Source organism: Vitis vinifera, chromosome 7, assembly GCF_030704535.1.
Source record: "Vitis vinifera cultivar Pinot Noir 40024 chromosome 7, ASM3070453v1".
In the NCBI taxonomy this organism is placed as follows: Eukaryota; Viridiplantae; Streptophyta; class Magnoliopsida; order Vitales; family Vitaceae; genus Vitis; species Vitis vinifera.
The window spans coordinates 7,576,773-7,591,600 of NC_081811.1; the positions used below are offsets into that span (position 1 = coordinate 7,576,773).

At 35.7% G+C, this 14,828-nt stretch overlaps 1 protein-coding gene across 1 annotated transcript; it reads right to left on the bottom strand.

Annotated features, from left to right (window-relative positions):
- Positions 1-1,371: 1,371 nt before the first annotated feature.
- On the bottom strand, positions 1,372-14,492 carry LOC100244545 (protein PHOSPHATE STARVATION RESPONSE 1). Its single transcript, XM_002270475.4, has 8 exons — positions 14,221-14,492; positions 10,437-11,223; positions 10,063-10,273; positions 9,894-9,970; positions 9,763-9,802; positions 8,788-8,845; positions 5,718-5,787; positions 1,372-2,151 (listed from the first exon to the last, which is right to left on the bottom strand). Exons 2-8 carry the CDS (start codon positions 11,094-11,096, stop codon positions 1,714-1,716), a joined length of 1,554 nt encoding a protein of 517 aa, XP_002270511.1. The 5' UTR covers positions 11,097-11,223; positions 14,221-14,492; the 3' UTR covers positions 1,372-1,713.
- Between the last annotated feature and the right edge of the window lie 336 nt (positions 14,493-14,828).

A 14,828-nucleotide genomic window follows, 5' to 3' on the forward strand; every position in this document is an offset into this window, starting at 1 on the left:
TAACCAAACTTTTCTCCATGTGGCAAAATGTTATCATCTCTGCAGGTCGATCCGTGAGTCCTAAACATTAGTCTGTTAAAGGTGTAACAATCGGGTCTGCACGGTTTTAAAATGTATTTATACGAATATAGAGAACTTTTTTTCATATCGGGATATGAGATATTATAATACTTATCATGTCGTGTTACTTGTTTGAAAATTACATCATGTTTTAGCTCATTTTTTAAATTTAATTATTATTTGTACTGTGTTTGGATTGATTTAGTTAAGTACCTTAGTACTGATAGACTAGATGTTGAGTTCATTTGAAAATGCTACCTCTTTGGATTTGGGCACTAGTGCCTTAAAATTGTGTTCACAAACAAAATCTTGGGTTAAATTTGACTTGAGCCGGAAGGATATGGGGAAAGGATTACCTTTTAATAAATTGTTTGTATTTACATATTTTTGGAAATTTTCAAAAAACAAAAAAAAAAAAATATATATATATATATATATATATATATATATATATATATATATATATATATATATATATATATATATATATATATTGCCATAAAATGACCAGCCATGATTTAAAAATAAGAAAGGAAAAAAAAAATCAAAATCACATGAAGTTCCTTGCTTTTAGTTTCAAAAATCAAATTTTGGAAACTCGCTAGTCCATCCAATTCCAAATAGTGAGGCTGAAGTTGCTAGGGCCTTCATTGCAAAGAAGACCCATATTTCTTCCATCTGATATGCTTAAGTTAAGGAACACCTTCACAGGTGAAGATCAAATCATGAGAGCCTGGTAGGTAGCAGCATTGGATTGATAATTGGCAGGAGGCCCATGGGGTCAAGCCCCATGATTAACAAAGTTGGGAACTGCTTTAACACCAGAAGGTAAAACCATTTGCTCCTTCCCAGTTTCTCTTTTCTCCCCAAATCCTGAAATCCTCCTCTGTTTCCTTAGCTCTCTCTGCATGTGCCTGTTGCATTTTCTTCAACCTTTTGGCCATCGAGATTGATTTCGTGTTGCATCTGCTGAAGCTGTCTCTCACCAGACAAATCTTCAGGAACTGATTGAATTGGGTATCATTGAAGAGGTGGATGCAAGAAAAGGGTAAAGCGTTACAAAGAACATGAATACAGGTAATGGGAGAAGACAAGCCTTAGACATGATCAGAACCAATTACTGTTAGCCAATAGGATTCCGGCAGTGATAAAGTCGTAAGGGAAAATCAACTATTCAGTTGAGAATATCATCTGAAAAATGGTCTCTGCCATGTCCAAGTAAACTAGTCCTGTGAGAAATTTTCTGGTCTGTTTTTCTGCAACATTTCTGACATTTATAACAAAGCACATACACAGAACATACTCTAACCATAAGTAAAAAGATTATTGATACCTTGACAATGAGGGGCATAAAAATTCGTTACAAATAGACACTCCTTCATGGGCATAATCAGTGGGTTTAGGACAGCATTTCTTAATGCACATTCGTCCTTGCATAACCACAACAGTACAAATGAGGAGGTCAATAATTATAATCTCCACTTTGTTTATCCAACTAAACAGAAAGAGTAAACTAGTCATTGCCCATGAGGACTTGACCAAAAGGAAGAGATAGGACATCAAAAGTTCCAAAGATTGATATACCAGTCAGCTAAGTCTGTCCTACTTGAGAACTCGATCTGAACTAGAAGATTCACTAGTTGACAATTCCTGTCAGCTCGATGCTGATTTGACAGATGATATGGATGACTCATCCACTTTTGCACGCTTCGAGGGTTGGGAATTAGATTCACAAGCAGCATCTTGTTCAACATTCCTAGGAGCTTCAGGTTCAATTGCAATTTGCTCGCTACCCAGAAGAGCTTCAGTTTCAATTGCATTTTGCTCCCTGCTCAGTTTTTGGGGATTTCCGCTTGATGTTTTGCTGTCATTAACTAGGTCGGTTCCTGTTTTGTCATGCTCATCATGGGATGCTTCCATTTCACTTTTAGCAGGGGAATTTGGTATGGTATCTGATGATAAAGAAGAGGGGTTTTCCAGTGCAGATGATGATGTCTTCAGCTTGTCAATTCCTGATTTGCATTGCTTCTCAAACATCATTTGGAGGTATCTCCCTTGTTCTTCTATTCGCAGCTGTAAATTTCTTTGTATCTGCGACCATGAAAGTTACCAATATTACATAAAAATCATGGATATGAACTAATATGCAATTCTCTTTATGCTTATATATATATGCATGTCTCTTTGTGTATGACTCCACAGCAAACCTTTCCTACCTAAATTATGAAGGGTTTTTTTTTTTTTTGATAGGTAAATTATTTTTTTCTTTTTTCCTTTTTTGTCCCCATTGGACTTGAACCTGGAACCTCCCATAAACCTACCTCAAACCTTTACCACTTGAGCTAGGCCTCAAGGGCGAAGGCTTTTTATTTTTTTCAAAAAGTACTTCAATTATTCAGGGTTTGTGATCAAACTAAAAATGCAGTGAACATAAAGCAGCCCATCCCACAGAAAAGATTTGTTTATGATCAAATCCCACATGAAGGCATTGATTTATTTTATTTTTATTTTTATTTTTTTTGATAGACACATCAAGGCATTATTCCATTGCTCAAAAAGAGGATTCCCATGGTCTATGGGTTAAAAAATGGGGTTTTGGAGATTCTTCCATGTTATAGAATCTCAAGTCCCATGACTAATTTTGAATATCTCATACTGTATCCAGAATTGATGGGCAATTTGGCACATGTTCTAGTACAGATCAAGTCTCTGGGACATTTATGCATGGCAGAAATTACATCATGCCATGTAGCTTTACACACTCTCAACACAAAAATAAAAGAGGAAAGGAATGAAACCCTCTAATAACAATCAAATAACACAGGATAGGGCTTCGGATTTTGGAGTTTGTGGTGGAGAAGATGAAAATGGATTTACACATGGAATGACAGTTAATTGGGATAGAGATGAAGATGTCCTATAGGCTGAAATTAAGAGGAAAAGTTTCTGGACTTTATAAGCAGAAGGGTCATTTTAAAATTTATGTTTTAAGGTAGTGGAGATAAAAGTAGGATTAGGTTAGGAATAAAATTAGGGCTAAGGGAAGACAGTATAACAATGTGCCCAGCAGCAAAGAAAATTAAAGTAAAAGAAGAGAAGGATAAATAAGCCTTAAAGTCTTATCTAGATGAGAATCAATAGGGTGTCATCATTAAAGAGTGAAGAAAGGGAAAGAATTCCATTTACCGAATGTAAAAATTGGTGTAACCATGACTTATGTAGAAGTGCAGTTCACAAATATCTTTAACTTAGAAAATAAATATAAAGGGACTTCAGAAACATAAACTTCTACCAAATTTCCTGACCTTAAATAAGACTCAAACTTAGAAAGACATAGTTAAATACAAAACTACTATAAGCATATACATGAACAAAAACTTTTTACAAGGCCTGGTCACAAATCCTGCCCTTAAATTTGAAAACTTCTGCTAGAACAAGGAAAATACTTTTTAATAATAACTAAACAAGATCAAACTAAAGCCAAAAAAAAACCACCTATGTAGTTTAATACCAACCACCTGAAATCTGAAACATAATTATAATCCCCCTGGATATGGAAAATTCAGATTTCTCCAAAATGAGGAGGCTAGTGGGCTTGACCACATCTAATTAAAGTCCTGTTTCAGAGAACTTCTCGAACGCTAAAAGCAGTGCTTGAAGGTGAAACACAACTTTCAAGAGTGTGTGGATCGAACTTTCAACCATTATCCCCACATTTCCCAATATTATTGATCAGCATTTTGAAGAAACAGAAGACCCATGATTTTCCTTAAACATGATCTGAAAAGTAGATTTTCATTTAATTAAAATTTTTAAAAATGTCATAATTATCTTTATCTCTAAGAAAAACATTTTTAAAATACAATTCCCAAACATAATATTCAATCACACCATAATAGTAATCACTTCTACTTCTTCTACTATTAAACTCATAAGTTAAATGCTATTCCAGACAAGATGTGGCCCCCATGGTGGGACCCCCTGGACCATTACTGGACCTACATGAATTTTGTGAACACCATCTTTGTCACATGTACCAACATTTAATACCATCATAACCATATTCAAATGGGAAAAAAAAAAAAACACAGCATTTCTAAGAAGAGAAGTAATAGAGATTGCTGACTCAATGATGGCAAAAGGAACCTAATGAATAATGTCTATGTGACCAACAATATAGCCACAAAGTTTCAGGGCTAGGCAAATCAATGGCAGAAATATCAAAAACCAAGAGTACAACTATATAACAATTTAAATGATAGTTTTAGCTTTCTGGCAAAAAAAATAAAAAGATGGAAAAGCAAAGTTCAAATGTTCTCCATTTCCTTGAATGTTGGCAATACAAGTATTTTGGCCAACAACAAGCTGTACCCAAGATGGGTCCCATGCTCTAAAATATGCCATTCAATTCAGCTACAATGGACCACATCTGTGTACCAATATGCCATGGATGTCTGAATTCAGTATTTCTTACTGCAACTACAGGATTTAAGCTGGTGACAGAACAAGATTATGAGCCTGCTCTCCAAGGTGTGAATTCCATATTAGGAAAGCCATTTGGCTCTAAAGTAGATCATATGCTTAGAAGGAAAACGGTTATTGCAATTGTCTGAATTCTATTAAATTTGATGAGGATTAACCTCCAAGATCTACTCAAAAATAGAATGAAAGCGAAATAAAGAAATCTTAAATTACTTCATCAAAGATATTTTGGTAATTTTGCAATTTTTAGGTTTTCTAGAATCATAATTAGTTAGTAGTTACTATTTAATTTGTATTCAAAGTTTGGAAAGTTTTTTATTAGAAATTTCTCCTGAAAACAAGTTCATATATTTCTAAAGTTCTATTTTGAGTCTTCTGTTTTTTTTTTTTTTTTTTTTTGATAGGCAAATAAGAGTTTGTATTAGTAATGCCTAGAAGCGGTGAAAAAGGTACACACGAAGTATACAAACAACGCCTCAGAGCTAGGCAAAAAGAAAGACAAAAACCTTTCACCTAACTAGACAAAAGCCACTCTATAGAAACTTTTTACAAGTCGTTTTCTAAAGTTCTATTTTGAGTCGTTAGAACATACAAGTCTTCTTTATTAAAAAATCTTATTACAAAAACATTTTACAAAATAAGTTTCTAATTCTAAAAAAAGGTTCTATTTTCTTTTAATCTTTTTTGAAGATATAATAATTTTAGGGAATGAATAAAAGGTTCTAAAAGTTACTACATAGGTTAGGTTTATTTTTTCATCATTTTCTTGAGTTTTTAGAATTTCTAAAGCCTATAAATAAGGTTAATTGATTTAAAACAGGATTAATGACCAATGACGAAATAATATTAAGTTTTACATACTTTAATATGTTAATGGTGCGGCACCATTGCTTTTTCTTCCAAGGTGACTCCTAAAAGGCCTTTTAGTGAGACTCTAAAGTTTTCTATCTTTCATTGTCTTTTCTTTTATTATTTTAATTTAATCTTTTTTTCCCGTCACTATAATTTTATTCTTGTTCTTCTCCTTAAATCCTAAAAGATTGAAACCCTAACTAGCCTAATTAATTACATGCAACCATCCTAGGGTTATCCCACATCAAAATTGCTTCCTGATTAAGCAGTAAATGAATGATCAAATCAAGACTTAAATTCTTTTCAAAGGAACAAATTCATACCTCAAGTTGTTCGTGCAGCCTCTTCTGAACTTCCATCTGTAATCGCAGGGCTTCAGTGATCTCAATACCTCTGCTATCCAAACAAAAATAGAGTTACAGATTTGAAATTTTCAGCAAAAGAATTCAAGAACAAGATATAGCATGACAGAAAACTCCATGTAGTGCTTGAATGGCAAAAAGCTGAGAGACCTTGCACTTGATCTAAGTTGAGTATGGCTACAGATCTATGACCCCATAAAGCAAAGAGTAACAAGTGATTACAACTAAAACCCAAATAGTAGCTCAATCAATCTTTCATTATTAGGCAGTCACTTCAGCAACAACATCTAACACAAACGTTCATTGATGGCAAAGAAATTAATTGAACAAGCTATTGTATGCAGCACCTATCATAAACCAAGAGTCTCCATACAGCTACTTAGGCTGCCCTGGATTATGTCAAGAGCTTCTATGCTTCAGTTAGCTGCCTTATTTCGATCATGACAGTGGAGTAGACTGTCCAAATTCAATCTCCAGTCCAATACATTGTTTTACAATAGGCAAATCGGAGATGTATTAATAGGCACCAACCAAAAGAAGGGTTGCAGCCCATTTACATAACGAGTACTAATGCACACAAAGGAAAAAGAACCAAAAAGGATTAAAAAAAGGCTCAAAATCAGCCCTATCCCTCCTGAAGCAATTGATAAAACCTAAACTTATAGTACTCTAGTTCATAGGGATTTGAGTGGAACATTTTTAATTGTAATCTCCAGTTTAACTTACATGAAACATTAAACCTCCTATTTTTACAGGATGAAGTCTTTGACTAAAAAATGAGAAGGAAAATAGCCTGATAAGGGAAAATTAAGGCGGTCCATTTTCTTAAAATTGTCAGTCATCTTTTCTCAGCTATAGGCAGGTTTTTATTTTTATTTTTGTCTCTTTTATATAAAAGGACGTTTCTAATTGGCAATAATCCCTAGAACTGAACAAACAACCCTACTGTTTTTTTTTTTTTTTTTGGATAAAAGAAAACCTAAATGAAGATTAATCTCATACAATTATGAGTTTTCATGGCCCCAATTTCAAGCCCCTGCATGGTACTTATTTTCCTTTTCTTTTCTTTGTTTTTTTCCTCTCTTCTGTTCAGTGAGCCAACTAGCTCAAAATTAGAACAAGCTGAACTTGTTTATCATTTGATAGGGGAAACAAGTCAAGCACAAGCCTAGCCCAAATCTCATTTGTAAACACGTCAACCTTGAGTAATCAGTTCCTGGTTCAGATGGCTCATAAAAAACGCAAATGAACAAGAACTTTCCAAATTGTGGACATTGAGTGAAAATAAGCTTTGTCACTAAATGAGAAGTCATCCACCAATAGAATGCCATTCAGCCAATTCACAGGCAGGTTGTTTTATCACTATTTTCTGAATCTCTACCTGTTGCATGTGCTAGTGACACAATAAGTCAACTGCAGAACTGTGTAACAATCTTAGGTCCAATCCAGTGCAGCTCTTTCTGAATCATAAAGGATTTACAGTATGTTTGCTTGCAACTGAAGTATAAAGCAAAAAGGGTCTGTGGCTCAAAAGCTTTTTTCAGTATAGGGGTGAAATGCTTTTGCAGAAGAGCTTTAGAATCTAAAATTTTTTACACATCAAGTCAAAACCTCTTTTATACAGATTTTTTCAGAGAACACAATTAGCGGTGCCTACACCCAAAAAAATTGCTTAAAACCTGCCTTAGCACTATGAAGAAACGATCCTCATTTATATTTTGGTAATGACCAGGAAAGAAAAACCTTAACTGGCCTGGGGCAAGCCAAGTTTGATATTTATTTCTATAATCTGAGCCATGCTTGAACCAGGCTGGCTGAAGTTTGTCTGGGCTCAAGTGAAGCTCGAGAGATCAGCTACAGCTCAGCCTTTCACACTGTTGGTAGATATTGAGAGGTCAAGGTTCATGAGGCCCACCATTATATGCAAGCAAACATGTGTATAGGTGAATCCATTGTAATCAAATGGTAGATAGATGGGAGAATTGCAAAGAAGTGTAGAGGGGAGTCATTACAAATAATAGAAACTAAGAAATACTAAAGTACACAATTACCAATGAACATTAAGATGAGAATCTTGGGTCAAATGGCTAGGCTACTAAGAAAATACACAGTACTCATAAAATCTCAGCCCTATGGACCATTAAAGGCTATGTGTTTCATGAGCATAATTTTTATAATACGGAAAACAATGAACAAGCCAAATTCTGATAAAAAGAGACATATTATCATAGAAGCCACCACACACCATTCATAGATAATAAGGAGCCAACAAAAATGACCTAGATTAAATACTTACTCACATGATTAACATAACACTGAATAAAACAAGAAAGTAGTCAAGCTACATATAAAAAAGTGATTAGGAATGGCAGGGCGAAGGCACAATTAAAGAGAAATAGATACCCTAAAAGAATTCATGTCCTTATGAACTAGTTAGACTCAAAACGGAATGTTCTACTTCATTGAAATAAAAAGCCTTGACTATGACAATAGAGGGATGGCAAACAACAAAGTGCAAACTCACCTCTTTCTTTAAAAAGCCCAACAACAATACCAAAACATAGATACAACAAATTTTGCAATAAAATATAAGAGAGAATATTGAGGTCAGGGGGATCTTTGGGTGGAAGGATCACAGAAGGAGTTAAGATGAAGAACCATAGGCCTTGTCCAATGGTATCTCTACTGCCCATATCAAAGATGTTGCAGGTTCTGAGAGAGTGCTAAATGAAGAGGAAGGAAACCTAATACGCTGTTTATGTAGTCTCTCATAACTCATGCAGCCACATGCACAACATATGACCTTTTTAATCTATAAAGCCACCTAGTCAAAGTGGATCCATTTATCTGGAGGCTACTGTAGGCAATTTAAATTTTAGGGCAAAACTCTCTGGATGTACACTTTGATGTTGCAATAGATACTTCAAACGACTAAGACACACTTATGATAAATCTGCAAGTAATGAAATAAATAAATGTATGGGCAGAGTAAAACAGAAATCCACCAAGAAATAATAAGAAGTTAATTTACGTTTTCAAGTCCAGAGACGACATTTCTTCGATGGATGTCAATCTTTTCTCAGAGGATCCTGTAAACATAAGAAAACAACCCAATAAAACTTCCTTAGAAAAGCCCAATATCACAACTAAATTTCCTAAATATTACTTGCTCTCCTCTATGGCTGTCAATGAAAAAGTTGAGTCAATGTATCAGCACTAACTACAAAGAATATTGAAGTTAGGAATAAGAAATTCAAGGGACACAAAAATAATAATAATAATAATAATAACAATAATAAGGTTGACGAAATATTATATTGATTTGCTTTTCAGGACACTGTCTGAAGCTTCCCAGAATATACAGTTCTATAACATTGTAACACAGAAGATGCTGAGAAGGATCAGTAAGAAAATAATAGAAGTAAGGCCACCAGGGAGTATATCATTGCCTGACTTGGTGAGAAAAAAGTTATGCTTAAGTTAATAGTTATAATTTAGACTCAGAAGACCCATTATCAACAAAAAAATACAAAATAAACAAATAATTGAGAAGAAAAAAATTAGTGTAAGTTTAAGTCTATAAAGAAGGAAGAAACAAACCAAAGAGAGAACTAAGATAAATATATGATCTAACCACATGATAATTTCTTCAGAACTTATTGTTAAAGAACAAGAAAAGGTTCTTGAAGATTCTGGAGAAATGGTTCTTGAACCCACTATTTCTGGTTTGAAGCACAAAAAAAATTGGTTAAGAGTTGATAGATCACCAAATGAAGGAATGTGATGCCTTTTTCCATGAAATAAGTTGGTTCTCCATGCCACATTCATATCATATCATGTGTATACTTTAGTAGCATATCATACTAATACCAAAGTCTTACTCATATATGCTCCATCAAACAATAGAAACACAACCTTTCAGGATTTTTTTTTTTTTTTCATACAGACAAAAGCCAAATCCAAACACAGAGACATATAGAAGGACTTGGGGGTACTTAATATTTACCTTCCGATGACTCTGGTCTGTATCTCGCTGTTCTATATTTCTGCATTCAATTCAGCAAGATCACAAGAAACCTTAAAAAGTCCATCATGATAGGGACTCATTTCTAGATGAAAGTAAAAAAGTATATATACCTGCAAGTGGCTTTTTACATGATAGATGGTTAAGCCTTCCACTTTCATGAGCTTCAGTACACCCTTAGGAGTAGCTCCTGTTTATAATAAAACAATTAAAGCTAGGACCTTATAATTGTATTGTCCAAATAAGGTTAAACAGTAAAGTAAGGCTAGGAGGGGTACACACTTTCACTACCACCAAGTTGGTTGACTGCCTCCACAAAAGCCTCATGAAGTTCTGGTGTCCAACGCATCCGTGGCTTGGTTGGAGCAGTGTTTACTGACGATGAGGGAGTAACAACATTGTGAACTTCTCCAGATGGAGCAGAAAGCTGTGGATGAACCTGGGGCTGGTTTGCTGAGAAGTTTGATGATGGTTTAGGCACTTGGTAAGCCATCTGTAGTAACATAATGGAAACAAAACAATTAAATCATACAAGACATGAGTCAATTTACTTCTTTAGAAGAGAAATGATTCAATTTCTAAAAGGAGGAAAAATAAAAGAAAAAAACAATTGCAAAGTTATCTTAATAGTTGGGTCATTATGAGAGGAGCAGAACCTTTGGTTCTACATCTGCAACATTGGTGTCAACAAGGAACTCATTCCAATTCGAATTCAGAGCATCATCATCAGTGATTAGCTGGTCTGCCCATTCTTGCCAATCATGCCGTTTGCTAAGGTCCTCAGATGCAATGACACCACTTGCACTCCTACTTTCTATTTGACTACTCTGGACAGGGGTGTTTACAGGAAAATCAAGAAAACCGGATAGTGAATCTGTACACCAGGAAGCATTGTTATTTTCTTCAATGTAATGACTTGATGCTGTAGACTGAAGCTGTCCTGAATGTGAAGAATGTGCTAATGGCAAAGATGTCCCATTACTTGATGACTGAGAAATAAAAGGAGCACTTCTTGAATGCCTTTCATGGGGTGAAACAGATGAGAAATGAAGGTCTGTGGAGTATCCTGAGGATGATGAAAAAATATGACCAACTGCACCGCTGTTGGAGGGTAAAGGACTAGCATGCATAGCCTGAGGCCTTGTCATGATTTCCCTTCCCACATAAACTTGTTGAGAGTCTGGCAACTTGGGATGTGTCTCTTCAAGAGAGGTAGGAAGAACAGACAACGAAGAAGACAAAGCTCCAGATGCTCCCAGGTTATTAAGCTGCTTTGAACCTGACCCCCGAATGGATAGAGTAGAGTGTGCCTCCATTTTAGTCCCCGAATTAAAAAACGGAGCCAGCTCACCTATTTAGCTTAGTCTGTCAGTTCACTCTAATGAATCAATGCTCCCTTAATGAGGAGATCCTGAAAGCGCCCCTGTCGCTGATTTTCAATTCCTGCAACACAGAGAAGGTCATCAATTCTTGAACCTGTGAAGCAAGGAAACTATTAATACAAAATATTAAGAAAAAGGGAGCATTACCATAGAAGTGTTTCTCAGAGGTCATGGAAATGAGAAACTTTTCACAGAATAAAAGTAAAAAGGCAAATCCACATTAATATCTCAAAAATAACAGTCCCTTGAATGGATCCTATTCCGACTTTAGTTGCAAAAAAACTTAACTTTGCATGCACAAATATAAAAGAGTAATAATGGAACAAACTAAAGTAGGGAATCCATGAAGGGAAAAAACCATCCTCTGGCCAATTAAAGAAAAACAATCAATTCTTTTTCATCTCATGATCCCACATAGAACATTCATGGCTAATGCCATTAAATCTTCCTTATTTTCTAGAAATACTAATTGAAAAGACAAGGCAAATTACATGTTATTCCCATTCAAGATGAATATTTTCATATCAATATCTGTTGGCAGGAGTGTTCATCTCCTTCATTGTCTAATCTTAAGTGTTCATACTATGCCACAATTTACACAGTGTAGCTTTCAGCTTTACATAGCATTTGCAGTTCAAACTAGTGGCAGAGAAGAAACTTTTAAGCCCCCAGGTACTCCCAGAAGAGCAATATATAAGCTGCTTCTAGTTCCTAAGCAACTGGAGGCAAGATAACCATAATGCGTCATTACCACAGAGAATAAAGAAAATGTTTTCGGGTTAAACAAGTGGCACATGATATGGTAAAACCAATAGGCTATGAGAAGGAATGCGCAACAACAGTGAAGAGTATGTTAGATGATTTTTCAGATGTGATGCTGGAGGATTGCCAAATGAGCTGGTTGTGCAATCCAACAAGCCCCCAATCACTCTTAAAAGTAACCTTGTCTAGACCACTAGAATTTTACATGAACATGAGGAAGGCTGCCCAACCTAGAGAGATAGATGTCTATATCTTCTAGAGAAGAAATTTAACTAGGAGAGCCTGACCCCTTTCTTTGATAAAGGATGAGATTTGGAGTATCAACATATTTGCAAGGCCATAATCGGGACAAGGGATAAAACATTCCTCAATGGGCAAAGCAAAAGCAAATTTAGATGTAATGAATAGCTCAAAAATGTCACTTTGTCACCTCTCAGAATGTTTTCTCTTAAAATCCTTAAATTCACTAAAGCACCTACAGCAGCTAGCCGCATAGGCAACCCAACAAAGCCATCACTCAACCCCACTTCAGGTATTTGAAAATTTGACAACAAATTTATACCAAAAAGGCCCCATATCTGTGTTTACCAGACCAATATAGAGGGCAAAACTAACAAATAAGAGGATAAAGGATAAGATAGAAATCATGGTTATAAATCATAAGATAGCAGATAATAGTGACAGCACCAGATAGATTAATAAAAAGTTCTGTGCGCACATGATGATGAAAATGATCTTCAAACAAATCATCACCTACCTAGAGGCCAGTAATCTCTTGTCATCATGATTTTTGAAGACCAAGATACTACTTTCTGATTCCTACCATTATAATTAAAAAAGAAACCAAGAAAATGAAGCATGCGTATACTGTTCAATGATGTCATGAGTCTAGTTGTAGCATAATAATTTTTTTGTATTTCCTAATTTCTGGAATCTACTATCCTGAATAGCAACAGGAGCCATCATTTCAAAATTCTAGAGTTAAACTTGATCTTTAATGGCCCTCATAAGTCATAACATCTCAAAACAATCCAACCTACTAAACATGTATATGGAAATCCCTGTGCTCCATGGAAACAAACACATGACAAGTTTGTAAGTAGTAAGACATGCCACAAAAACATCAAACAATCACTTCCTCCTCAATTGCCTTATTACATTTTTGTATGTACAATTATATTTTTTTTTCCACATTAAGACAAATTTACTATAAGAGATGTCTCCACTGCATGTTTAACCCACATCAACTGTTTGCCTGCCTGGTGTATAATACCAAAAGATTTATTTCATAATCCCAGACACTCACAGATCTTCTTAAACCAGTTTTTCTGCTTAACTAAATGAAACTAACTCACACAACCATCTAAATTAAAAGTGAAGTTCATTATCTCATTAATACCCAACCAAAGTAGATCCAACATTCACATTCAGAATCATGAGTAGAGCCATGTTTGAACCAGACACCACCAAAGACACCGAACTCAACTCAACTCAGAATAGCCTTACCTCAACTATTTGGGATCCACGATTCTATCTAGGGTCATACCTGCAAATTCATAGGTAATATAATGACACTAACTCAAATCAATTCGACTCAAAGGTCATGCCGACTTTTTAACTTCACTAACTGAATCCTTTTTCCACCATTCTCTATCGCAGGTCATCTTTTTCATTGGGTCATAACAGAAAGACGCCCAATTGAAGTCAACTCCACATCTCAATGTTTCAACTGTTTGGCATTCATCAAAATTGAAGCTTTATGGACAATTCTGCTCTATCTAGGGTTTTATCTTCAGCTAAATCGCATGCTATCAGATTAAGACACCCAACTCAACCCAATGCCACTCAACTCATAAAAGCCTCACTATTCTGAAGTCCGCTAATCATTTTCACCATTTTGCCCTATCCAGAACCACTTTTTCAGCAAAATCAGAGCATCATCAGTGCACCCAACTCATACAAAAGCACAAATATACAGAAGGAAAAAAAAAGTAACATAAGTTCCCACGATTCTCGACACGAGAAACCATCTAAATATCTATTTAAAAAAAAAAAAAGGAACACATTGAATAAACCTAGAACAACAACAAAAAATCTCGATGGAAAAAAAAAAGTGAGAGAAACGAATTCAATTTAAACCGAATAAACACTGGAAACCACCAAAACTCAAGCAAACTCCAAATGGGCAATTGAAATTCAAAGTACCAAACGACAAATCAGATAAAACTCATTCGTACATCCTCGGATTACACCCAAAATAAAACAAAATCATCAAATGGGTACATCCAATTCTCACCTAGAAATCCACAAAGAAAGCTGAGAAATTGAGCCCCGAAACGCACAGAATCGGATCCAAATTCTGCAATCTGAAGGTGGACAGGGCCAAGAGAAGTTTCTAAATTCACCTGCGGGTGCCACAAATCTCCGTCACCGGCGCACCACAGAAGCGGACGGTGCACTTTGAGCAGCCCACCCTCTCTATATTGAGAGGATCATCGACCCGTCCACGCGCCTCTCCAGAGCCTGCTCACCACTCGCTGGAAGTTGTAGTGAACGTCATGTGTGTAGTGCCTACCAGATTATTACAACGTGTAGCTCTCTTATTGGTGGAGAAAGGGGAAAAGTCTCGTGAGGTGCACGTGGGGCTTAGAATTTTTCAAATATTTTATTTTATTTATTTGGAGGTTGTGTGCCACGGTTATGCTCTTTGGGTCGTCCCAAAGGCCAGTGGGCCCCACGTACCATTCCCTTGCCTTCTTTTATTTGGACTCTCTTGGGTGTTGTCACTTATACCCCCATTATGCTACATCTGACATTTGGTGGTACACGTGTCAAAGCAAAGTCAACCCATCAGGCATCAACCTTAGTGATTTTTCCTTAGGGAAATTTTTAGTTTTCTCAAAA

What these genes read in the sequence shown, in the direction of transcription:
- LOC100244545 (XM_002270475.4), bottom strand. Translation starts at nt 11,096, where the DNA reads ATGGAGGCACACTCTACTCTATCCATTCGGGGGTCAGGTTCAAAGCAG. An exon ending in ATGTAAAAAGCCACTTGCAG is followed by an intron (nt 9,803 to 9,893) that starts GTATATATACTT and finishes AATTGAATGCAG; the next exon opens with AAATATAGAACAGCGAGATA. An exon ending in TCGTCTCTGGACTTGAAAAC is followed by an intron (nt 5,788 to 8,787) that starts GTAAATTAACTT and finishes TTTGGATAGCAG; the next exon opens with AGGTATTGAGATCACTGAAG.